Consider the following 26,711-nt stretch of genomic DNA (forward strand, 5'->3'; position numbering starts at 1 on the left):
GCCGTGGATTTGAGAATCAAATCCTTCAGATGGAGGATTACTGATGTGGTGGGGGTCGTTTCACTGCTCACGAGACAGTTAGTTTTCAGTGGTTTGAGTAATATTTCTCAATTCCTCTGCCAAGTGCCCACCTGCAAGACTTTCAGATAGGGGATGAGTTTGCAGTAATGTGCTATTTGTCACCCTATCTGACATATAGTGGACCACCACAGAGAGCTAACTCTCTGTTGCCCAGAATGTCCATGGTGAATGCAAAGTTCAGTGTCTTGCCCTAGCCCCTTAGATAGCACTTTATTTAGACTTAGCATTTTATACAGACTTATAGCATGTTACGTAGTCAGCACTAGAATTTCATTTTATGTTGTCATAGCACTTTATAGTATATACTGTATGTATAGTATAGTATAGTATAGTATAGTATAGTATAGTATAGTATAGTATAGTATAGTATAGTATAGTATAGTATAGTATAGTATAGTATAGTATAGTTTATATGTATAGTTTCATTATAGATATTCCACTGTTACGTTCTTAGCTTACGTATGTTTCATGATAACTACTTTTGTGTATGTGAATGTATTGCCATGGTAAATCACTCTGTATTAAGAGCGTCTGCTAAATGCCTAAATTCTAAATTGTCTTAGCCAATTCATCTTCAATGCCTTTAGGCATTGTTTCATAGAGGTCAGGAATGACTTTGATGCTATAAAATGTACAGGCAGGCACAGTGTAACATGGATCAAGCGTTTTCATTAGTTGACAAAACCTCAAACCACCGAAAAGGGCTGCAAATACATTGGTTATGTTTTGTTTCTGAACTGGTACATATAGGTTTGTTGGAAGGCATTGACAAGAGACTGTGTTATACCTGTTCCACTGGAAGCAGGACTTCCAAAAAGCGATAAACTGCAGCTGGTGGTGACAGTGATGATAAGTGCTCAATAGTGGAAGTGTTTCCACTTATGGGTCAAGCATTGCTTACAGACAGTAATTTTCTCTTCACCATCTTCATTCACTCATCATTACATTCAATGCCAAAACAGAAATGTCTACTCTCCACACTTGATTTGTAAGAAGATGTCTCTTAACTATCCTCACAATATAGAACAATAAAAGTGTTTACCCTTTTCAGTTAATTCTGTGAAATCTGCTCTGTCTCTACTCCAATTATTCTCACATCATTGGGTTGTTTACAAAACAGTGATTGGATATTTACGGTGGGTATTAAAGGTCTTCGGGTAAGCCCGAGATCCCAAAATTACTCGGAGCAGATCCGGTTCCGTTTACAAGAAGGAGCGGCTCCTGTATGTCTCGGTGCTCGGGTAATGACTCGACCTGGCGATTGGCTGTCCTAGGTGTCAATCACCCCCCTAATTGTCCTCCTCAGGCCAGTGGGAGCCTGCGTGGCGTGCGTGCCTTGCGTGAATGCATCACATGACTTTAGTGAGGAAGTAGGTGCTGTCAAACTTCATGCTCTGCAAAGTACAACGGGAACTCCAAGCCGATAATTACAAATAACTGCTGCGACATAAATTAACGGTGGATTAGCAATGGCTAAGAAGAAAGATTACACACACACTACACATCTAAAGAAAACATGGGTTTATTTTTTTATTTACAGACTGTCTGCACTCAATGTCCGCAATGATTGACTGGTCTACTACTCTGGGATTATACATTAATACGTTAATGACCAATGACCATGCAACGGCGCTGCAGCACCACCAAGAGCGGTCAGCAGACTACGTTTAGGTCATTGATTTAATAATAATATACAAATCTTAATAATAACGTCGGCATTCGGTCATTTCAGTTGCTCTGGCTTTGTATGGGTACAGTCCTCATATTTATTACAATAGGTCGGTCCGTTCGGCTCCGGTTCTGAGCTAGAATTCTAATAATAGCAGCAGGTACATTTTTTGCGGGTACATTTTGGGTTGGTCAAATTGGACCCGTGAAGACCTCTAGTGGGGATTATCTGGTCACACACGCACATACGTGATACCAGGGTCATGAGTCAATTATATATTCCAACTAGTGTTTATATCTTTTATCTTCATGGTAACACATTCTTCCATAGTACAACTCACACACTTTCTTCCATAGTACAACTCACTTATCATGTACTGCTTTGACTGTGTAACTAGGCTGACACAGTTTCTTTGTATAGGGCTAGTGGTTGAATTTATAACCAATAAAGTGTAAAGTCGATTGGATATCTAGAGATATGTTAAGGACAGAAATGAATACAGCGATGACTGGAATTTATAGATAGATAAATATACAGCCGTAAATAATAATCTGTAGTTCAGGTTGGTGCTACAAATGGAGAGTAAACCTGAGTCTCATTTGTATTCCTGTGAGCAGTCTGTCTGGTCTGGTTAGCAGTGTTCCCTGTCTGAAATTCTCTCCGGGAGGAGGACAGAGGACGAGGATAAGTCTGATGTTATCCTCCAGAGAGAAGTTGTGGACAGTTAAGCTTGTTTTGAAGCCTTTTTCCCCCTCTCTCCTAACTTGTTCAGCAGGTCCCCATTGCGTTCACTGATTGGCCCCTGGATACATGCTGTATATAGCAAATGCTGTATATAAAACACACTACTGCTACACTATTCCTCAACTACAAACCTCACTATTTTTGACAAAATGTGTGTCCATCCATCCATATATCACATAGAATGACAAGTGATTCACTACAATTGATTTGAAGCTCATCTCACCCTCAGATAAAGTGTGCGGAGAGAAATTGGACATACTGGATAAATAAATCAGTGGTAATAGAGAAATTGGAAATTGAGTGACCTTGTGAGGACGGAGTGTGTGGAAAGCGCATTGTGATCCACATTTCGGCTCTATTCCTCCTCAACTAAAACAGTAAAATAAGATATATCGATATACTTTAAAAGACAGCAGATTGACAGATTTATTTAGTGCAGCTAAAGCAATCATTGGCTTGTAATAAAAATGCCACTGCAAACCGTCTTTCTTCCAGAGTTCCATTCAGGGAAAACATCTCAATGCACCGAGGAATGGTAAATCATATAGCTATACAATCGTAGCAAGCTTTACAACAATAATCCTCCTATTATGATTCTCAATGAAAAACAATCAAACGACAGGCCTGAGAGGCTTCATTTTCTTCTTCTCTTTTCTCTATCAGTGATATAGTAATAGTAGTCGGTAGAGCTCTCGCTTCTGGACAACAAGTTCATGGGTTCGACCCTGGGCACCGCCAACTCAGCATATGAGTAGCACGGCTTGGGTGCGGCAAGTCTCAAGGTAAGTATACTGGGAGCTGATGGTAGTACTGAGAGCTGATGGTAGGTGTGGCGCTCCACCTCAGCATCCATCTCCCAGGGGTCTAGCACATTGCAATGGGGACAGATTTATGCATGTTAACGGCTGATACAGACAATAGGCCTAAGCCACTCCTGAACTACTTTTGTTTCTTTTCTCTATCAGTAAAGCTGCAGCCCCGTATGTCTCCTGAGAAGTGTTCAATGATTTGATCCATTAGATCACCATGTTTGCCTCTACTTATAATATGCGTGCTTCATCTCCCCTCCGCTGTATTCAACTCAGATCGTATTGGCAGGGGCTCTACAAGGAATTCAGCTACTACCATCTACAGCCCCGTTGCTTCCATACAAACTGCCAGAGGAAATTGCCTTTGCCTTTCTATTGCTCTGGAATACCCACGCTGACAGAGGCTAGGAGCAGGGCCTTTCTATTGCTCTGGAATACCCACGCTGACAGAGGCTAGGAGCAGGGCCTTTCTATTGCTCTGGAATACCCACGCTGACAGAGGCTAGGAGCAGGGCCTTTCTATTGCTCTGGAATACCCACGCTGACAGAGGCTAGGAGCAGGGCCTTTCTATTGCTCTGGAATACCCACGCTGACAGAGGCTAGGAGCAGGGCCTTTCTATTGCTCTGGAATACCCACGCTGACAGAGGCTAGGAGCAGGGCCTTTCTATTGCTCTGGAATACCCACGCTGACAGAGGCTAGGAGCAGGGCTTAGCTAGCCCTCGTCACTAACTAGACTCAGGTAGGACCTTTACGACAGCTCGACTGCAGGGGGGAAAAAAGGAGAAGAAATCGAGTTTCCCAGTGATCAGCGGAGGCTGGGAAGATGCAGCGCCAAACCCCTGGCTCCCTGGGTCTAGACGGATGTCTCAAACAATTAGAGAACTGAGAACCCTCCAGACTTCCGCTCTCTCCAAGTATGAAGATCTGAGAGAGGGAGGTAAAGACTGAATGACTGAATGAAAGACAAAGATAGAAAGAAAATGAGTGTGTGTGTGTGTGTGTGTGTGTGTGTGTGTGTGTGTGTGTGTGTGTGTGTGTGTGTGTGTGTGTGTGTGTGTGTGTGTGTAGGCCTACTGTATATATATATACACACAGTATATATATTATATATATATCCTACAGTATAGGTGAATCACTTATTGCAGTAATTGTACAACTGGATAATTACAGAATTCACACCTGAACAAATGTTGCTCTACTGAAGTAGGCTACTAATGAATCAAATTCCCTCTTACATACTGAATGCCTTGGCCTGCTTCCATTTTCACTAAATGTTATCTTAGCACTGGCTAATTTACTGGTTAGCTGAACACTAATGACTGACTGCCTGGCCATGTTGCCTCAAGCAATGAGAACTGGTGTGCGTGTACGTGTGCATGGATAATTGTGATTGCATAATTAAAGCGTGTGCATGGTCATCGTCTGTTGGTGTGTGTCTAGGTGTGTGCACTTTGTATTATGATGCGTTTATACAGTGTTTGTGCACCTGCGCTGTGTAGGTGTGTACAGGCACACAGTTAAGTGTGTTTGTGTGTGGTATGGTTTGTGTAGGTGCATGTCCATGTTGCGTGTGCAGGATATGTGCAGCACACATTTCTTTATGTGAGAGAAAGTCTGTGAGGGATGGAGATAAAGTTGGCTGCCTGCATGAGTCATGATGAATCCCTCCTCTGCATTCTCCTCAGGATGACAAACACTAGCATTGGGCCAACAGTGCTAAACATTGCTCTGGGGAACAGCGTCCACTTGTTTCACCACTGCTGGGAATGGCACTTGATGGTTGAGTTATGACTCTTGCGAGAAAATCATTGCGAAAGGGATCAAGTTTCATCGCGCAAATAAAAAATGATTCATTTTCAGAAAGAATTACGCCACGGACCAACTCCATTTATCCACATTAATCTGACGGATTGATCGTACGTTTCTCCACCCTGATTTGTCTCAATTTGCTGTAAACACAAATTGAATTAGATTATGCATTGATCCCATGCCTGGGGTGAAATTTGTCATTCCTTTTGTTGATGAGGACAAATTAAGTCTTTCAGTATGCCAATAGAAGTTTTTGTCCCCCCCCCCCCACTGCAATGGTGGCACAAAGTAGTCAGATAACATATTTATTAGGGGTGTAACAATATAGTAACTGGATAGAAATATCGATTTTAATTTTAAAAAATGATATTGAAATGTAAACAGCAAATATCGTATCATATCGTTTGACTTTGTATCGTATCTTATCGTCAATGGAAATGATCGGTATTGAATCGCTTTGCAATGGAAATAATCAATTTGAGGGGCACGGTGGCACAACAAGTCCGTTGCTCTCCCCATGTCCCCCATATAGGGGGACCAGGTTGGCGGAGGGTGTGTAGAGCCCAGGATCACATTAGATCATTGACACAGGGGTGAAAAATGGGTTACAAAATCGTGGGATAAAGATTATTTAAAAAAAGAAGGAAATAATCAATTTAATCAATACTAAGTACTTGTGCATTGTATTTAGAATACAAAACTAAAAGATGGGTTTAATTACTTTTCCATTCCATATAGCTACAATTGGTCTATCGAAAAATGTGTGTATTCTCTGTGTTCATGTCAAGTTGTGGGTTTGTCCATATGTGTTCAAATACAATGTCCATCTATTTGCCAGAGAATCAGTGTTTACTTATTTATATCCATAATAATGCATCTTTCCCTTAAAAAACCTGCACTATCCACAAGTTTCACGCATGTATTTGCTAAATAGTTACTGCATCGATTTCAAATCATTGAATCGTATCGTCATAATGAACCAACCAGAGAGAGAGAGAGAGAGAGAGAGAGAGAGAGAGAGAGCACTATATCTAAAGGTTCTTACTCCACTGTTCATTTGCAATATATTTCTACGGTATACACTAGTATATACAGTATTATTACCTCCTCCAAAATACAACAAATGTAGCTCTAAGCGTAAATTCAATAAGGACGCTCTCTCTCCCACAGTCACCTTTATTGCTGGGGATGCTTCACAAACATCCTGTCATTCACAGTTTGAAGTGTGAGCATTTCTAGCCAATCTGGCGATTGGGCTATGCCTTTACATATCACTGCCTCTGACACTTGTCATTCTCTTTTCAGTATTCAAAAAGCAACCCATCCCCAACTCCACCATGTCTGAAACGTCTACAGTTGAGAAGGAAGGAGGTCCATCTGCACTGCCACCACCAGCGTCTCTACTCCAGGGGTTCTCCCTATTAAAAGCTAATCTTATTCATTAACTGTTAACAGTCCAATTGCCAAAATGTTTTATCTTTTATTCAACGAAACGTTTCATTTGCAACAACTTGCATTCATTGAATTTAAGTTTCATTTTTAAGTTAATCATAAGAGATTAAGAATATTGTTCATGTATGCTTGGGATAGTTTTGTAGCTGGCATCAATATATACTATAAATTGTGTGAACTTCTCATTTCAGAATTAATCAATTCATACTGTTAACTTGTTAAGAGATTCAAATTAAGAATTAGGTGCTTGTTTCAATATGCATGCACAGTCTGGGTTCATGGCTGTCACAGCATGCACTGAATGTTCAGTCTTCAACACAACACATGCCGACAATTATGTTGTCATAGCAATGAATAGGAGGGAAGCGTGCGCACACGCACGCACACGCACGCGCACACGCACACGCACAGCTCCCTTTTGCATATCACACCCTGTTCTCTCTTTCTTCCTGTTCTTCCATGGCTTGAAAACGTGGCTTGAAAACCCACCTTTTCAGACTCCACCATGGCCCATAGCACTTACCCTACCCCCTTAGACAGCACTTTTTTAGACTTAGTTAGGATTTGAAAAAGACTTATAGCACGTCATGTAGACAGCACAATAACATATAATATATATGTATATATGTATAGCTTATATGTATAGTGTCTTTATATATAGATATGTTCTAGTTACGTTCTTAGCTTACGCATGTTTCTTGATAAATGCTGTTTATATATGTGATGTATTCCCATGCTTTTTGTTCTTGCTTAATGTAAATCGCTCTGGATTAAGAGCGTCTGCTAAATGCCTAAATTGTAAATTGCTGTATACTGTACCTCACTACTGAAGGGTAGAGCTCATATGGCAGATATGGCATATGGCTCCAGACCAGAGACCTCACCCACTCTACTGAGTGGACTCATCTACACAGGCAAGGAGCGAGCTGTTCCCACGGCGATATCGTGCGAAAACCTGTCCTGATATGGAGCGTTGGCCATTGCGTGGCGACGTAGCCTGAACCAATCAAATAAGCAATAAATATAAATATTTGTATTAACCCATTTTGGGGCGGGAACCCCTTTTGGTGTTCTAAACATTATGTTATAATTTAGCTATTGAAAAATAGCAGATCTACATGCTCATAGCGCGCCACCGAGTGGCGCGCTATGAGCATGTAGGTCTGCTATTTTTGAAAAATCGTGAAAATGTGCCTCACATCTTTGAATATATATTCTTTCAGAGTTTCAGTTTTAAACTCAAATCTTGGAACTACATATTTTCAGATGGGGGTCGGCGGCATATTATTACATATAATTTTTGGGGTCCTTGACATGAAATATTGAGAACCACTCGCATGATATAGATATAGAAACATGAGGTTTGGGGCCGTGACACCTCGCTCAAATTGTGACTCTGCGAGCGAATATAGGAGAGGTAGAGGACAACATCACTGCACGCTCACAGTATGTCAGGACAGTCTCATTGAAAAACATGTATTCTAATGAGATTTCATCGTTCGCTCGCTCGCATCGCTGGCAGTGTGGATGAGATGTAACAGTGACTCTCAAACTACTCTATTTTTTTTAAATCACACTTGTTTGAAGTGAGGGGCGCTCTTATCATCGTACATCATCATACATCATCTCATTCCGGGCCAATCAGAATTTGCGTCCTCACCTTCGTCAATGTTACGCAATGTTTGTGTTTACACAAACACTCAAAATTGTCCATTCATTGTCGATCAATGGCATTTAATGTTTGTGTTGGGACAAAAATGGGGTTACATACACCAAAAGCTGGACATATAGCCCCTCAAAAATATTGATAATTTAATCAAATTCACACCCATGTGAAGTGAGGGGCGCTCTTATCATACATCATCTCATTCCGGCTAATCAGATTTGGGAAAAAGGGGTGGAGGAGGGGACTCAAACTTTACAGAAATATCAAAGTTTGAGAAAACACTGCTCTACACCTAACCTGACTTCGCCAGATTGCAGCAGTATTGAGTTCACCAGTTCCCTCCTCCTGCCTGCATCTGGTCTCTCTCAAGCAGAAACGATGAACCCGGAAAGCAGCGGGACAAACATTTGATATCTCCATAATAATTTCGAGTTGTAGTCTTGTTAGGTTGTGTTTACATTTGCGCTGTGGCAGCGCTTCAATATGTCATAAGTCTCGCATTGATCCCGCCTCTAGCGACATCATACCAGCGGCCAGAATTGGACCGGAGTACATCATCTCTGCCTGAGAGTTCCCAGACTCTCCCTGCTGGCAGAATGCAAATGTTGTCCAGCAGGGGGAGTGGTTTCACCAGGCTACTCTACACCCTGCTCTACCTGAAACTCTATATATCCATTCTATCAGATTTATCTCTCTCTTACGTAGATCTGTCATGTGTTTCTTACTGCAGTTCTGCTATGACAATTGAATTTCCCTCACCGGATGCACGCACGCACGCACGCACTGGTGCAATACAGGGGCAGTTAACTTCACAAAATCATGATTCATGGCATATATGTCTTCATGATACATGATACAATAAGCATGCCACTCAGTACTCTGGTATACGTCTTCATGATACATGATACAATAAGCATGCCATCTATTTGTGTCCTATCCTGAATTTAGTCTGTGTATTACTGTGCTTAAATATTGCATATTGTGTACAGATTCTGTACCTGTTGTATTTTTGTATATTTAAAACTGTTATGTTTATTATTATTATTGTGATATTGGAAATTGGATAATTGGTTTGGTCACCACCCATCGTTAGAGCCAATCAGTTGTACCCCTTCCTGTATAAAGATGCACACGCATTCCCTGTCACATTATTCCTGAAGAAGATCCTAAGGGATCGAAACGTTGATTCAAATAAACCAGTGGAGCTGAGTTTTCATACCAGTGTTGCGGACTCTATTTTCTCCTCTTGTACTGCCTTTTGTCCAGCACCTGGGCTAGAGTGGAGGTGCATGCTCTATTACCTTTACAATAAGCATCAGTACTCCATGGGTATAAGTAGTAACAATGTAAGTAGTAACTCCGCTCCGGCTGGTGGCTGCCAATTATCGCAGAGACGGCAGAATACTTTGCCAGCCTTTTTGCCTCCTTTTCAGCATCCCAAGTTGTTGAAATCCTCTAACAACCAGTCTGTGGGTATGTGGCTGCCCAATAAAAACAAATACTCTGCACCTATAATGAGATGGTATGGAGAAGCGGTTGGTATGTAATGGTCATACAACCTTGGTCATAAAAGCTTCCTCTATGCTAGGGTCAAAGGAAGGTGCAGGCTATCTCTAAAGGTCAGACCACACCAATGCAACTACTGCACTGTAGTCGCAACTCGTTGCAACAAAACAGCTGTGAGGCCAGTCCACACCAAGCAACTCCTTGCAACTGCCATTGGAGATAATGGTTGCAAGTAGTTGCATATTGCAAGGAGTTGCATTGGTGTGGACTGGTCTTAATGCGGACACTTGAATCTGGCTCACCATCAACCAACAACATCTGGTGTAATAGCTGTCAAAGATGTAAAGATGTCTGGGTTATCACAGAGATGAAACATGGATGGAATGACACAGGAATGTTTGTACATTCTCATTGAAGATTCATGAAATTCTGAAGTCCTTTGATATGAGTTCCACAATATATCATGGCATGCCATGTGCATCCCTTTGTATGTACTGTATAACAGCCATTCGAGATGGCATATTTCCTAGTTCTAATTCAGATGGATAGATACGCTGGTCCAGATACGTAGAAGGGCTGCGTAGAGCAGCCAGGGTGAACTACCGCCAGCAGAGACAGCCAGTGTGTAGGCCTACACCACAGGGGTACCCACTTCTCTCCAGAGAGCCCTTTGCCTCGGAGCTCCCACTCTGGCCATCAAGGCCCATTCTCTCTGAATCATTCCACTTTTAACCCACTTTATATTTTAATTACATCTCTGCAGCCGCTAACCAAGCTGAGGTTTAGTCATTTAATTTTTTACAATGGAGAGAAGGCGAATACAGCACATTTAAAGATGTTGCCCACGGTGGTTTCTAGGCGAAGTAAAAGAGACCATGAGTTCCCTAAGCCATGTCATTACACACCACAGTACAAAGCAGACATACTGTAGCCGCTGTTAAGGAACCTACACTACTCTAAAAATGTAGTTAACCGAGCGACAATTGTAATATGCATGAGGCTTGATCCATATCCCAGTACCACACATTCTCACACCCAATTCAACTATGGACACTTGGGCAGGAACCTTCCACGTCCAACGCTGAAACTGAGGAAACCCTGAACCCTCACAATGCCGCTGTGAAAGTAATCATGTGAATTTGGTGAAAAAGGTCTTGTATAACAGAGCAGTACTTGAAGGCACCATAATGCCATGCTGTTCTCATCAATCAGAGCTTTAAACTGCATTTCCACACAATAACACAACTTTGACAAAATGAAAACCCCTTTTCCGCTGCTGGGGCTCGGTAAATGTAGAAAAATAGCTTTGGTCCAAGCTACCCCAGTTTGATGGAAAAAAATAAACTACAACACACTACTGGAAATTGTATTGTACAGTATATACTCTGCTACTCCCCTATACTGTGAGCTACTGCAGGAGAGGAATAACACCTTGCACTCCGCATACTAACGAAGCCAGAAGATGAATAAGAAATGGATGGAGAAGAAGAAGTACTCAGAGGTGGAAAGATGGGGATGGGAGGAAGAGAGGAGGATGGAGGGAGGAGAGGAATTAGGAGCAGAGGCAGTGCGGAAATGAGGATGGGTGGAAGACAAGGGGAAACAGGAACGAGGGAGTAGCAGAGAGGGAGAGTGGTGGGAGGAGGGGAGCGATAGAACAATGTCACAGCGAAGGAGCAGAGCAGCCACTTACTTGCAGTGCTTGTGGGGTCCGCTCAGCGTCTCGATGACAAAGCATTCTCCATCATTCAGGCAGTAAGCCAGGTCCTTCTCATGGCAGGGCTTGAAGTGCTCCGATCCCAGTGAAGGGACAGTTGGAGATGCTGTAGTACAAACACACACACACACACACACACACACACACACACACACACACACACACACACACACACACACACACACACACACACACACACAAAACAGCCATGTTACTCTTTAAAGACCCTCGAGGTCCATTTCACATTCCATTTATTGTGGCTCCAAGGTTCAATCCATGGAGCCCCTTTAGAAATCCTGTGCACATACAATTAGAGTAACAATATGCAACTATCATTTTGATGACCGCGACCATGAGAGCATTGTTAAAGCCTTCAGCTTCTCCCTGCAGTGCAAACGAGGCAGTCTTTGCAATGTAATGATGCCAACTTGCCATCGAGGATTCGATGTGTACATAACATAGATTTCTTAACCACATAAGCCTAATATACAGTACTTCTTTATATTGTACAATAAATAGCTAAAATAGCTGATCTACAAGCTTGTAACACATCATGAGCTTATAGATCTGCTATTTTAGCTATTTTATAATGTCCCCCCCACCCCTCCTCAACAAACCCTGTTGCCATACTTTGGTGACAATGGTGATCCATTGTGCTATACCAGTAATACCACACCAGCCTACAGAACTCATCAAGCTTCATTGCAATCATCCGTCTTTCCCCAGGAGCTTGTCGAAAAACACAAATCACGCCTCGGCTGGAAAGTCGTGGAATAAACGTCGGGGACAGTGGCGCCCCGCAGAGTGGCTTTTCCAGCTCACGGAGAGACAACAGGGGGTGTGTGCAGATTACTCTCGCCCGAGGTTCCATTACAACGTGTCTCTGCCGCCACCTCATAATACACAGTACTTTGCAGCTAATACCCAGACACTATTGTTTGTTTAGGCCCTGCACAGTCAGCGTGGGAAGATGGATGGGGGACGGGTAATAATCTGTCCCAATGTGATTAATACTATGTTGGTCCCAGCGCTGCTGTTGGAGGGAGCTTGACTTCTCCCAGTGATTTATCACAGAGTGCATGGCTGATGGTGGACAGTCTGCGCCGCTCACATTGCTCCGAGGAGAATCTGCTCAGTCTAGCCTAACTGATGATATTACTGCTGGAATTAACAGGTAACACTTCACTGCCCTTTGATTTTGCAAATGGGGAGGAGTCGAAGTCAGCTGAGCATCGATGAACAAATTACAGAAAGAATATAAAGTAGGAAAATAAAACAATGTTTATTCTGTGCCATTTACTGCTGTTCATCTTAGGTATTTAAAGAATGTTTCACATTTTATTTTAACCCATTAAGATCTGAGGCCGATTCTACAAATGTCCTCCTCTAACAGTTTTCTGAAAAACCTACAGAATGTTGCTATATCAGTGGTGCTGCAAACCTGTTCATGTCAAGGACCCCCACAATTATTATGTATTTGGCCACGGACCCGCATCTTGAGTGTGTGTGTGTGTGTGTGTGTGTGTGTGTGTGTGTGTGTGTGTGTGTGTGTGTGTGTGTGTGTGTGTGTGTGTGTGTGTGTGTGTGTGTGTGTGTGCGTGCGACTGCGTGTGTGTTATATTGAGCTGACCAAGTCAGATGTAAGATCAGCACCGCAGGCAGTTCCTTTTCCACGTTTTTAGAATTTAGGAAAGGTGAGCCAAAAACTCTGCTTGGCTGATTCACAATCTGCTGCCATTAAAAAAAGAAATAATGGGTCCTCGTTCAATGCAGAAAACATTTCCAGGTTAAGTTGAGGATGAAATACTAAATGAGCAGGCTGTTTTGGTGAATATAAATGAACACATTTTCGGCTTTCAGTTTTGTAGCTGGGGGAAAGGCAAATGAGGAGAACTGGTTTATTAATCAGAAGTAGACGTGTGGTGATGTTTCACTATGAAACACCGGCTTCTGATTGAGCTCTGTGGACATTTCCAAAAACAAATGTGCTTTGTTAATTGGCTGGGAAAAAAACCCACACAGTTTCCAGAAAGAGAGGTTGTTAGGTCAGAAATTAAGTTGTCTGTAAGTCTGTTGTGAATTATATTTTATTGGAAGAGGACATGCAAAGGTTGGAACAGATGCCTCGTTGCCTCAGGGTTATTAATCAAGGTAGTTAGGTAGCTATTTTATGCTGTGCTTGAACAAAACAAAACAAAATGATTTTGACCTTTGGTCAAGTCATTTGTAGTTTAAAGCAGTTTTAAAAAAGCATATTGAATACCTTCTCTCTGTTGGCCGAAACATAGTTATTTGAACTTATTTCTGTAGGCCTATCAGATACCTCCTTAGCAATTGCAATCTTCAAGCACACATATAGATTTCAAGTGAAAATGAGGTATAGTATACATTATAAAAAAAAGGTTCCACAAATAAGAGCTTGCTGAAGGGACATTGTTTAACCAAATAATTGTTTCTACTGTGCAAAGGAATCTGGAAATTATCAGAATGTTCTGCTGGAGATGTAATCATTGCAGAATCAAATGGTTAATGGCTAGGGGCAGCAGGTCCGTAGGTGGTAAATCTCACTCCAACTTATGCTAATGTCCTGAGTCTGGTCTGCTTAAGTGTATCTGCAAGCACCAAATGCATCTGCATCTATTCTGCATTTGAACTCAGCCACCAGTGCCACTGAGAAAATTGTATCATAAAGGAACTACAACTTGCATTTTAAAACTGTTTAATATTAAATATCATATTGTTTATGTCCCTCAAACGAATTTCTAATGATTTGAGCCTAAATCACCACTTTGATATAACCAATCCATGTCATTTCTGTCTGGCTTCTAAAGTAGTTTTAGCTGCAGTACCAGCGAAGCACTCATTTCTACACTATTCAGATTCAGATCTCTATATCTATCTCCCCCCACCCCCATAGGCTACATGCACCTAATTCCATTAAAATGGCAATAAAATAGCAATATCTATTTCTGTTGTTTTTTCTTTCTTCAAAGATAGATGGACATGTAGGCCTACTGTGCACAAATGCGCTCTGTGCATTATTACAAAATGGTGATATCTGATTATTCTCATTCCATTAATTCATATTCTTCTCTGTGGCCCGTGCATGTTCATTGACGTGTGCGGAGTCTGCGGTGTGTGTGTGTGTGTGTGTGTGTGTGTGTGTGTGTGTGTGTGTGTGTGTCTGGGCATGCAGAAGAGCAGGGAGGCGGATGGACGGGGGGTGCGCTGCCCGGAATAGTGTAGAAACAAGTGCTTTGCGTAGTACCACAATGTCCTGATGTGCTATTTTCTCTACCACACCCTCATCCCAGCTACTCCCCTCCCACTTAATTTTTTACTCCCACAGTCTCCAAAGACAAAATGCAAATTTGGAACTGAAGATGGGGAAAGATTATACAAGTAGAAAGATACCTATATGACATCACGAGTAGCATCAAATCAGTTGACCTGTTGTGAGACCACTGTACATAAAAACCCAAATATGATGAGAAAGCCTGATTGTTCAAAATTGGGTAGGCCTATTTGTGGGGATGGAAAGCATGTAGGGGAAAGTTGAATTTCATGTAGTAGGACCTTTAACATGGAGCAACGTCAGAACTTCCATTAGGCCAAATTGGCCAATGAGGACATCATATACCAAGGCCTATGTTAGTCACATGACTTGCAGTACTGCACAATGCACATGTACTGTACCTTGAGTTTGTGACATACACAAAGACGTCCTGGTCACCCTTTACATTAGTCTGAGGTCTAACATTAGTGTGAAATAAGCTTGTGACTAAATCTCATAACTGTTTTTAATTTAATTTTGAAAAGTTATGTTTTCTGCCTGACAGCAGCAAGATTGTATTGCATTGATCTATTGCATATTAACTGCTTTCAGTCAAACATTACTCTTGTTACATTTCTGAGGGGCACTATAGCACCTCCTATTTACAGGTTTAATATTTGTTTTTAGTTTAATGTTTGTTTTAAAAACGCCATTGACAGCCAGAGCAGCAGAGGTGCTTGAAAAAGTAATCACCCTATTTGAGGCTTTTTTATACCTTTTCTCTTCTCCGCGACCGGGCCGTGATCGGCTCCGCGGCCCACGGGGGACTAGTCCCCCGGGACCCCCGTGTCTCCTACGGCCCTGGCCCCAAACCCTTGAAACAGAGGGTTTGGGGCACCCAGCTCTCACACATTTCCAACTTTAAAATCCCATTGAATTTCTGGGCTGTTGTTCTACTTTAAGGTGCATAAGCTTTGGCTTTTTACCAGCTGCGAAGCAAAGCTGGTCTATTTAATCTCGGGATGGCTTCTGCGACCAATTTCATTGGATGCCATAGTCACGACCTGGCGTCCTGATTGGCTGCCTCGTCTCTAGGCAACCAGACACTTTTAATGCCAGCAACAACCCATCGTCTAAACGGTCGCTCTCAGCCAGCAAGTTAGGCAACCAGACACTTTTAGTCCTAGCCGACCTCTCAGCCAATGGGATAGCTCAGCCAATGGGATTGGGATAGCATTGCAGCCAGCAAGAAATTGAACGGTAATTCAAACTTTACCTATGATTTTATAATGGACAATTTACTTTTCGGACAAGTGGGCATTTTGGGCAAGTAGAACATGTACTGTACTGTACTGTACTGTACTGTACTGTACTGTACTGTACTGTACTGTACTGTACTGTACTGTACTGTACTGTACTGTACTGCCCGACAGCCAAGTGCCTCTGAGACCTTAAGGCTCAACCAGGCAGCACTGGAATAGATGCCCCCTTGACAACGGCATCTAAATTGTTGTTGGCAAAATAATGCCATGGCGCATGGTAAATATTCCCATCTCTAAACAGAACAAGCATAGCAGCAGTCTTGTAAACAAATAATTTAAATAGCCTGCATATCACATAAAAAAGAAACCGTCAAACAACCATAAATCAACTACAGTACCAAACAGATCTTCAAACAAGCCACGTACCACACATAAACAGACAAGCTAGCAAGGACATGGCTAGACCCTGACTTTTGTGAAAGCAATCTACTCTTACACTCCCTCCATAGATGACCTTAACTTTAACCACATCCACATCCAACTACCTCATGCCTAAAATCATACAGTGCCTTGGCTATAGTTGCCACGTTATTGGTCCCATTTCCTCAAACTGCTTGCTTCTCAGCCAGATCCATTGACTAGCAGCACCTGCTGAAGTCTCCATGTTTGCTGCCTGCTTTAATCTCCGCCCCCGAATGCCCAGCTCACCCAGCAAAGCTGGGTATGAATGCCCTACATGTCATCTCCATAGGGTGTACGATTGCTTTCCACCCCCACTGCTCTCTCTCTGCTGCCAACTCAGTAAGCGCTTTCTCTCTAATAGGCCTCATGCTCTACTGCATGCTGGGCAACATACTCCACAAGATACACAATCATAACAATGAAGTCTGGTCTCACTCTCAGCTTGATGGTTAATTTGTATCAATGTTCTGCATTTCTTTTACCCAATAGAGAGTATGCGCATGCTTAAAGTGAATGGCACACCGAGTGGCAAATCGAGTGGCAAAGCAACAGGCAAAGTGAGTTTAACATTGTTTAATGTTGTTTAATGCAATCAGATAAGACTTTTCTGTGTGGCTGTATGGGCTGTCAAGGCCAGAAAGTATTTTTTTTGCCACTCAGTAGGCGTTCCTGCATAACTTCCTGGTTTGATGATGATGTCACATGCATACCCTCTATTTTCCCTCCCCTCCTTGTTTTTGCCTTTATTTGATAGGTACAGAGTGGACATGGGGGCCATGGCATGCAGAAAAGTTTCTTGCCAGCCAGAAATCAAACCTGAGACTTGCTGTCAAGCATTTGGGTGCATGTGTTACTAACCACTCAGCTATCGGGTCCCAATGGGTTCTAAAATGATGCATTTCTAAATAAATGTTTATTGTGCATTAAACATGCAGACAGCAGCCATTCAAGGCACCACGGCGGAGGTCACTTTTGAAATGTATAAAAGCACACTCCTAATCTGTAAACAAATGAAACATCAGATCCGGTCACAAATGACACCTAAGAAGCTCAGTAATCTAGTAGTGGAGCCCAAGAACAATTACAAAAATCTCTTAATTGTGCTAATGCAAATTATTTCAGGCTTCATAAAATCATAAGTGGCTCTGGAGCTGTCTTCAAATTGACCTTTGTTAAGATATAGTGGTGCAAATATACACCAGCCTGTGTTAAATGGCATATGAAACAGCAGAGTATGGAATTGATCATTTTCAATCTACTGTAAGAGCTGACCAACGTTAAGTAATTTAATAATGCTAAAAAATAACTGAACACTGATGAATCTCTAGCCACCATATTTTTTTTTTTACTTTGCTTTATTGCTCACTTAGGTTGATAAGGCATAATGAGATGAAATTGAATATGAAGGGCACTCTTCCATTTTTTGTGCAGCTGCCAACCAGACAGTGAGAGAGAACTGTAACATTGCAATATGTGTCTGTGTCACTCGATACTATAACATTAGTGTGGATTGACAGGCACTCACACAGACGGTCAGACCAAGGCCAGAACGTACACATGACAGTTAGGTAGTGTACTGCATATACTGTACAACCAGTGTTCCACAACACTGGCACATTTAGTGCAGAGCTTGTATTTATTAATTTATTTTACACAATCTCTTTTGAGACATGTCTACCCATTTGTACTGCTATTTTGACACTGCTGCAGTGCTGCTACAAAATGGTTCCGTCCATTCCGTCCGTTCCGTCCTATTTGTTTTGACCATTTGTTATCAGCTCAGGCAATGCATGGCATACAAGGAAGGAATTGTCTCTTTAAGAAGAACGGGAAAAAGGTATAGGCTCATCGAAACCAGCAGTAGGAGAGTTAACTCACTCACTGACAGAAGGAAGACGTCAATCAGTTCAGAAGAAAACAGTCCAATTTACTGTATCGTGCAGTGAGGAGAGAGAACCACAGCTACGATCAATAAACTACAGGGTGCTGATAACACAACGCTCTCCTAGCTCTCATCCTCCCTCAGCCCGTCTCTCTCCTCTCTCCTCTCCGTCTCACCCTCCAGTATTATCTCCTGCTTTGTAGCAGTAAGTGTATGCTGTACATAGATACTGACAGGCTTTGTATTGTATGCAACACAGAAATAACATGATCCAGCTACTGTAGTGGTGATGGTCTTTCCCAGGAATAACACGATGATGCTCAGAGCTGTTCTTAATGGTTATATATTAATGCTGTCGAATGATTAAACAATGTTTAATCGCGCGTAATCACGTGCACATGATTTTAATAGAACAATCAATTTGTGATTAATCACAAATTATCAAGTTAAAAATTTACCTTAAAGGGATATGTGGGAAAATGTGAAAATGTTTTACTTAATGAGGTATTGACTTAACATGCTTTGACTCAATAAAGTATATACAAAGGGGATATTTTTCAATTCTTATTATTACTCTTATTTACAGGGGAGGGAGGGGACAAAAATGCTTGCTTTATGCAAATGTTTGATTAATTATTACATCTTATCTATAAATGCACCAAGTCTCTGTGTGTACGTATACGAACCGTTCGCCCCACCGACTTCAAAATTCGACACACGTGTTCCACGTCCCCACAGGGAGTGCAGTGCCCGTTGTCGAGTCCGTTGGATAGCCGGTTGTCCAGACCAGAACGAGCACAAATCCTCTGACCGGGCTCTGGACCTGATCACCCCTATATCTCCATATATGGAGCTGGCCTGTTCTCACATCACAATGATGTTCTGACATCTGCATAGACTCCATATTTGGGCATGCATCGTTCCATGTAGGCCAGTGCCCAACGGGCACGACTCCAGTCTATCTATCAATAAATGCGCCACGTCTCCGTGTGTACGTCTATAATCCACGTAACCGAGAACCGTTCGCCTCACCGACTTCAAATTTGACACACGCGTTCCACACCACCACAGTGCAGTGCCCGGCCTTGAGTCGGTCTGACCCACGGTTGTCCAGAACCGCCACAAAAGGCCTCTGCCTAGGCTCTGGACAGGGCCCCTGCCCAGGCTCAGGGCCCAAATTAGCCAATTGGTCACACCTGATCACCCCTAGATCTCCATATATGGAGCTGGCCTGTTCTGACATCACAATAATGTTCTGACATCACAATAATGTTCTGACATCACAATAATGTTCTGACATCTGCATAGACTCCATTTTTGGGCATGCCTGACAAAGAACTCCATATACGGGCATAAAAGGGACACAGACATAACTAGAAAAAGTGCCCCTCGGGGCACAAGTCTCCACCAGGGCAGGTCAGGTTGTGGCCTCCTGGTGGCGCTATAATAGGCCAATGTGAAAAGGGTGCCATTTCTTCATACGCCTTTGATGGCAATTGGATGATTTGAGGCATTTTGTTCCAAAAATGTGTTTTGCAAAAATCAACCTGTTGGTGGCGCTATAACAGGCCAATGTGAAAAGGGTGGGATATATTCCTCAGCCTAGTAGGAAAATGTGTGAAAGATTTCACCTAAATTGCATGCTGCGTTCATGATTTGAGGCTTTTGTTCAAAACGGGGCAATCTTGCAAACTGTGATAGCCAATTATAGCCAATTAGGATGGAATATGAAATATCGGACAGATCCGACTTGAGCACATGACCATAGAGATACTGTGTAACGATTGGACAGAATCTGGAGGAGTAATATAAAAAAATGTGTTTTACAAAAGTCGACCTCCTGGTGGCGCTATAAAAGGCAGATGCGGAAAATGCCGGTCAAAGGTTTGTCCTTGGCCTCTAGGGAGTGTGCATGCAACGTTTCACGCAGTTCGGTGCAGTTTTAGGTAGAAAATGTGAAAAGCTGCCTCATGGTGGCGCTATAACAGGCCGTTCTGGAAAATGTTGGCATCCAGGGAGTGTGTGTGCAAAGTTTGGCATCGACCAGGTTAACGGTGCCGGAGATTAGCTGGTAACGGACGGACGGAAGGACGGACACATGACACACACACACACACACACACACGGACGGAGTGCAAAACATACTCTCTCCCCATGCCTTCGGCCTGGTGGAGACAATAACTGAGTGGGGCATGCAGTTCCAACTTGCATCGTTCCTAGTAGGCCAGTGCCCAACGGGCACCACTCTACTTTAATCAATTAACAAAATATAGATACAAATATGTCTGCGACTGCATTTTGTAAAAGGCAAACTCGTTTTGCACATGGTAAATATTTCATACTGAGTATTTGTGTTATAAATTAGTTTCATATAATATATAAATTAAACAGTAATTTAAGTGCCTTCAAATCAGATTTTGAGGAAAACATGTTTTATTCCTTTCCTTTTCCTTTTATCTCTATTGCTCTGTAAAGCACTGCATTTCATGTCTTGAAACACTATACAAATAGTATTATTATTATTATTATTATTATTAGTAGTAGTAGTAGTAGTATTGTGCCGCGTGACAGCACAAACATTATTACATACTAACGTACAGTAACCAGCGGATTTATTTTGAGTTCCCTAGCATCGAGTGGAAACTCAGAGAGACAACATGGCTCTGGAGATTCTGAGGGTATTCCTCAAGTTTGTTTGACTACCAGAACGTTCAATTAGCTGTGGTGATGTGGGCTTTCATAAACATCATCATGAACCTCTTGAGTTATCAAAGTTAATACCGAGTATTAATCAGAAGACGCATTAATGAGAGACCCTGTTTACAAGCTGCATTGTCAACTCCAAATAAGTTCTCACATTCCAAAGCTTCTTGTTTTTGACAGGTGAAAACATGATGTGTGTAATCTCTGTCAGTTTCCATCCCACATATCCCGCCATTGCAGACCAATGAAGCGTAGTAATGCAATGGAATCCTAAAAGCCTAGAGAGATCAAATGTTTGTAGGCTACTGACCTGCGTCTAAATGAAGCCCCATGTTTTGTTACTTCTACTCAATGTTCTGTAAACGTTTATAGCAAGATAGGCAAAGTCTCTGTTTTCTAATGCTTTTAACCTTTTATTTTTCCACACATCTCCCGTTGGAGAATTCATTTTCAAATGAAAGCCTCTGTATTGATCCAGAATCCTGTGAACTAGTCAGTTAGTACAACTGGTATTGCAATTCCTGAACCATATTACTTCAAAATCTGATAATTGACTGATTTACAATTTTAAAATGGCACTATAGGGAATGGGAATCGATGTAATGGTGCACTGCATTGTGGAAGATGGTGTAGTTAGTAGGTGTATCTTCGCAGCTCTGCCACTGCTGCAGCGCTGTGAAGTGTGTGAATTATTTTGTAGTACAAATACTATAATTGTCTCTGTCGGGTGGAAACATCATCATCATCATCACAGTATATGCAAAACTGATGTTAGTCTTCAGGATTCAAATTCAAATGTAGCAAAAGAAGCAGATCTGCTACTTTTGATGATTTTGTGTGATTTTGTGTGACGCTGTATGATCAAGTATAGGGCGTTAATTTATGAAAAATGTCCTGACGGTTGCCCCACAGCAACGATATAGCAGTTCTCCATATCGAATGCAATTCATGTTTCATGGCTGACATTGTCCCCAGAGTGGCAGGCCAGGCGTACAGACAGACATACAGTACAGTACAGGCTGGCTGACTGATATCAGAGGTCTGTGGCTCCACAGACCTGGACTGCCTGCTTATTGATTAGCCCTGTGAGCAGACACGAGGAGCAGAGGAGGAGGGGGGTGGGGGCAGTTGTTTCCCATGCAGTGGACAGACGCTTTACTAGCAGGATGCAGGTATTTGAGACAAGGGCAAGTGGAAGTGCTCTGCTACTGCCCCCTAGAGGTCATGCTGGTACACTACAAACCACCATAGACATAAAAAGGCTCTGGGGTGCGTGTTTCTGTTGAAGGCAAAATTTCCCTTGCAAAGCATAGCGGAAGCATGAGCGACAGCTTGCCAAGCTTACGGGTGCATAACGGAAGTCTCGGAAAAGACGTGCTGTGATTGGCCAATAGTCACTTGAGTGGCAGCGAGAGACATGGGAGGCAGTGGCGTGCACAGATAGACACTAGGGGGTGCTAGAGCCCTTTTCCCTCTGGACAGCAATGTGCCCTTTTGAAAAAAGGGCAGTGTACACTGTACAGTATGTGGACCATGGTGACATTGATCAATTCTTGATAAAAAGCTTCTAATATATTATTTAGGCGGCCCCAAAATCTATAAATCTCACAATATTAAGGCAACCGGACGGTTCCACGCGCTGCACAAGGTGCCCTTTTTTCACTTGAGCACCTGCCCCTCTAAATGTCTGTGCACGCATGGAGGAGTCGCATGAGTGACGTCACTTGAGCAGCGACGCAGTGTGCCTTCAGCACTTCCGCTTGACTTCCTGCCTTCAATGGAGACACGTCGCTCCAATGAACTACAGTGCACGGCCAATGAGGCATATCTTTTTAATATATATATATATATCTATGCACACCACCACGTGACCTACAGTATGTGGTTTGGACAGCCTGTACCGACACAGTAGATGCATCCAAATGATAGAGAATAACTGTGTACATTCTGCTAAGTTCACAAATAAGGTGCTCTTATCAACAATATAAGTCTCCTAAACAAGTATACAGATATTGCGTATTAATAAGCATGTGAAGAGGATGGAGTAAGATTGCAATTCACACTGACACATTTAGTTAGAAGCACATTGTAGTCATGGATTCTCTTCCTGATCTGACAACAACATCCTGTCTAGACAGGAAATACGGTGAGTACTGCATTTTACCATCAACTGGCAGCAGGGGGCTCCACAGCAAAACAGTCTATTCGGTCCAGAACAATAGCCATCCTTATATTCTTGTGTTCTTGCTAGCAGGGAAAAACATACAGTACATGACTAGTGGGAACATGCCAGTGGATGAGCGGATAGGGCATTGGCCACATGGTTGCGTCCCTGTGTCCCTGGCTTGACTAAGTCTGCAGACCAGACCTTTACTTAATTTGTTTATTTTGATGGGACAATGCATATTAATGGACAATGGACATTACAAATTAATGCAATGTAAACACATGCACCGGATTTAGCAAAACACAAAACATAAAAACGAAACAGGCAGGCAGTGAAGCACATTACACTATTGGACAAAGCATAAAAACATACAAGAAACAAAGTATGTATAAAGTGCATCTATGGATTAGCAGCGTTTTTATAGGGCAATATAGAATTGTAATTTAAGTAACTTGTGCATAAAGTGCATTATTGCTTTCAAGTTATACAGTATACACTGTCATGCTGCACTACTAGACTATTAGACTATACAGTACAGTACATGGTCACAGGTTTGGTTGTCGAGTAACCATATTTTTTGGATTGAATGAAGTCTTGCAGTTGCATGTCATTCCCTCTCTCTGCCCTCAGCTTCCTGTCTCTCTTCACTAAATACCATCTAAATAACTAAATAAACCTCTCACTTAGAGGATATGAGATGATGTAGCATGTATAGTAATTGCACCTCATTTGGTAGTAAACATTGCATCTCGGATCCATTTGAGAGTGCACCATGCGAACAGAGTTATTAGCTCATACAAAATCATGCATGAAGCATCAGATGGTGGTATGCCCGACGCAGATGTTGCGTTATCCAGGGAATTGTTCACATGACTCCTGCCTCCTCTCCAGGAACATACTGCTGATATATTATATATACGCTGATATATCATACTAGGCCTACATGTGCCCAAATATGGAGTTCCACACGACTCCATACAGTATATTATTTATTTACTGTAGCAGCCTATACATAATAGGGATGTCAGCGTTAATTTGTATATAAATATCAATGTACTCAATATATGTTTTGTATTAATGATCTACATCCGCAAAGTAACTTGTAACTAAACCAGACAAATACTTGTAGTGGAGTAAGTACCTGCATTAATGTACTCATTGAACCCCCAACTTTGTTCCCCGTTCATTCCATTCCCTCTCCCTTCTTCTGTTTCCCTCACTAGCGTCGCGGGGGCTTTGCAGACCCCTGAACAGGGTCTCTGGCAATTTCCTGTTTCTAAAGGAAGGGCACCTCTAAATCCTTTCTCCCCAGAGGAGCCACAATCCACACACTGGTGCGCACACACACACACACACACACACACACACACACACACACACACACACACACACACACACACACACACACACACACACACACACACACACACACACACACACACACACACACACACACACACACACACACACACACACACACACACACACACACACACACACACACACACACACACACACGCAGCTCTTGCCTGTGTCTGTTGACGTTGACCCCTAGAGGATTGCCATCTGTGTGTGTGTGCGCGCGCGCGTGTGCGTGTCTATGTGTGAGGTAGAGAGAAAATAGCATCACAGTGCAGCACTGTACCACAGCACTGTACCACAGCTGTGAAGATGCATTGCCAAAAGCTTTGAGCAGAAACTGTGCATATTACGACACTTCTTCTGTCCCAATTCTGCACAGAACAAAAACCTTACACGGGTGAACAGAGCACAACACAGAGCAGCGCAAAACAGGCCTACACGACGCATACATAACTCAGTCAGTCAGTCAGTCAGTCAGTCAGTCAGTCAGTCAGCCAGCCAGCCAGCCAGCCAGCCAGCCAGCCAGCCAGCCAGCCAGCCAGCCAGCCAGCCAGCCAGCCAGCCAGCCAGCCAGCCAGCCAGCCAGCCAGCCAGCCAGCCAGCCAGCCAGCCAGCCAGCCAGCCAGCCAGCCAGCCAGCCAGCCAGCCAGCCAGCCAGCCAGCCAGCCAGCCAGCCAGCCAGCCAGCCAGCCAGCCAGCCAGCCAGCCAGCCAGCCAGCCAGCCAGCCAGCCAGCCAGCCAGCCAGCCAGCCAGCCAGCCAGCCAGCCAGCCAGCCAGCCAGCCAGCCAGCCAGCCAGCCAGCCAGCCAGCCAGCCAGCCAGCCAGCCAGCCAGCCAGCCAGCCAGCCAGCCAGCCAGCCAGCCAGCCAGCCAGCCAGCCAGCCAGCCAGCCAGCCAGCCAGCCAGCCAGCCAGCCAGCCAGCCAGCCAGCCAGCCAGCCAGCCAGCCAGCCAGCCAGCCAGCCAGCCAGCCAGCCAGCCAGCCAGCCAGCCAGCCAGCCAGCCAGCCAGCCAGCCAGCCAGCCAGCCAGCCAGCCAGCCAGCCAGCCAGCCAGCCAGCCAGCCAGCCAGCCAGCCAGCCAGCCAGCCAGCCAGCCAGCCAGCCAGCCAGCCAGCCAGCCAGCCAGCCAGCCAGCCAGCCAGCCAGCCAGCCAGCCAGCCAGCCAGCCAGCCAGCCAGCCAGCCAGCCAGCCAGCCAGCCAGCCAGCCAGCCAGCCAGCCAGCCAGCCAGCCAGCCAGCCAGCCAGCCAGCCAGCCAGCCAGCCAGCCAGCCAGCCAGCCAGCCAGCCAGCCAGCCAGCCAGCCAGCCAGCCAGCCAGCCAGCCAGCCAGCCAGCCAGCCAGCCAGCCAGCCAGCCAGCCAGCCAGCCAGCCAGCCAGCCAGCCAGCCAGCCAGCCAGCCAGCCAGCCAGCCAGCCAGCCAGCCAGCCAGCCAGCCAGTCAGCCAGCCAGCCAGCCAGTCAGTCAGCCAGTCAGTATAATATTTAGGCCTACTTGGTTGTGTCAAAAATAGTAGACCAGCTATTTCTGATAGGAGACACTGACACGCAGCTAAGTATAAATAATCTCTCTGTCTCTCTACCGCACGCACGCACGCACGCACGCACGCACGCACGCACGCACGCACGCACGCACGCAAGCAAGCAAGCACGCACGCACGCACACACACACACACACACACACACACACTTATCCGATGGATAGTGTTGAAGTACATCCGCCTTTCATTCAACTTAATATCTCATTATCTGTCCCATGTGGAGCAGCCAGGGTGGGTGGGGGGGGGGGGGGGGAGGCGTGTAGCTGTGACTTCAGACAGAGGTGGTGGATAGCAAGGAGATCATTATAGCACAGCATGATCCAATAAAGATAAGGGCGCACCTCTCCTCGCCTCCCGTCTCCCCCTCCCCTTCTCAAGGCCGTCTACAGATGTCCAATAAATACACACGTTATCGGACTCATAGATAGCACAGCTCTTTGGAGAAGAGGACGCCTGTGTGGAGAGCAGACTTTCTCTCTCTCTCAACTTTTATCCCAAAAATCGTCAGTTTGAAATTATACTTGAGAGAAGAAACATTAGGGCCTGTACCCGTATCCAACAAGTACAAATATGGTGATAGTACTTTTTGAGCGGTGCCTAACCGT

The 26,711-nt window shown here is 43.7% G+C and overlaps 1 protein-coding gene across 2 annotated transcripts in view; it reads right to left on the reverse strand.

Annotated features, from left to right (window-relative positions):
- nrg3a (neuregulin 3a) overlaps positions 1 to 26,711 on the reverse strand; it is a 505,465-nt gene that overhangs the window by 157,688 nt on the left and 321,066 nt on the right. For both annotated transcript variants that reach the window (XM_079511785.1, XM_079511784.1), the window contains exon 3: positions 11,433 to 11,562. In XM_079511785.1, the coding sequence (XP_079367911.1) occupies positions 11,433 to 11,562 (130 nt within the window). The remainder of the gene's footprint in view (positions 1 to 11,432; positions 11,563 to 26,711) is intronic.

The sequence above is a fragment of the Electrona antarctica genome (genome assembly GCF_951216825.1).
Source record: "Electrona antarctica genome assembly, chromosome: 10".
Classification (NCBI taxonomy): Eukaryota; Metazoa; Chordata; class Actinopteri; order Myctophiformes; family Myctophidae; genus Electrona; species Electrona antarctica.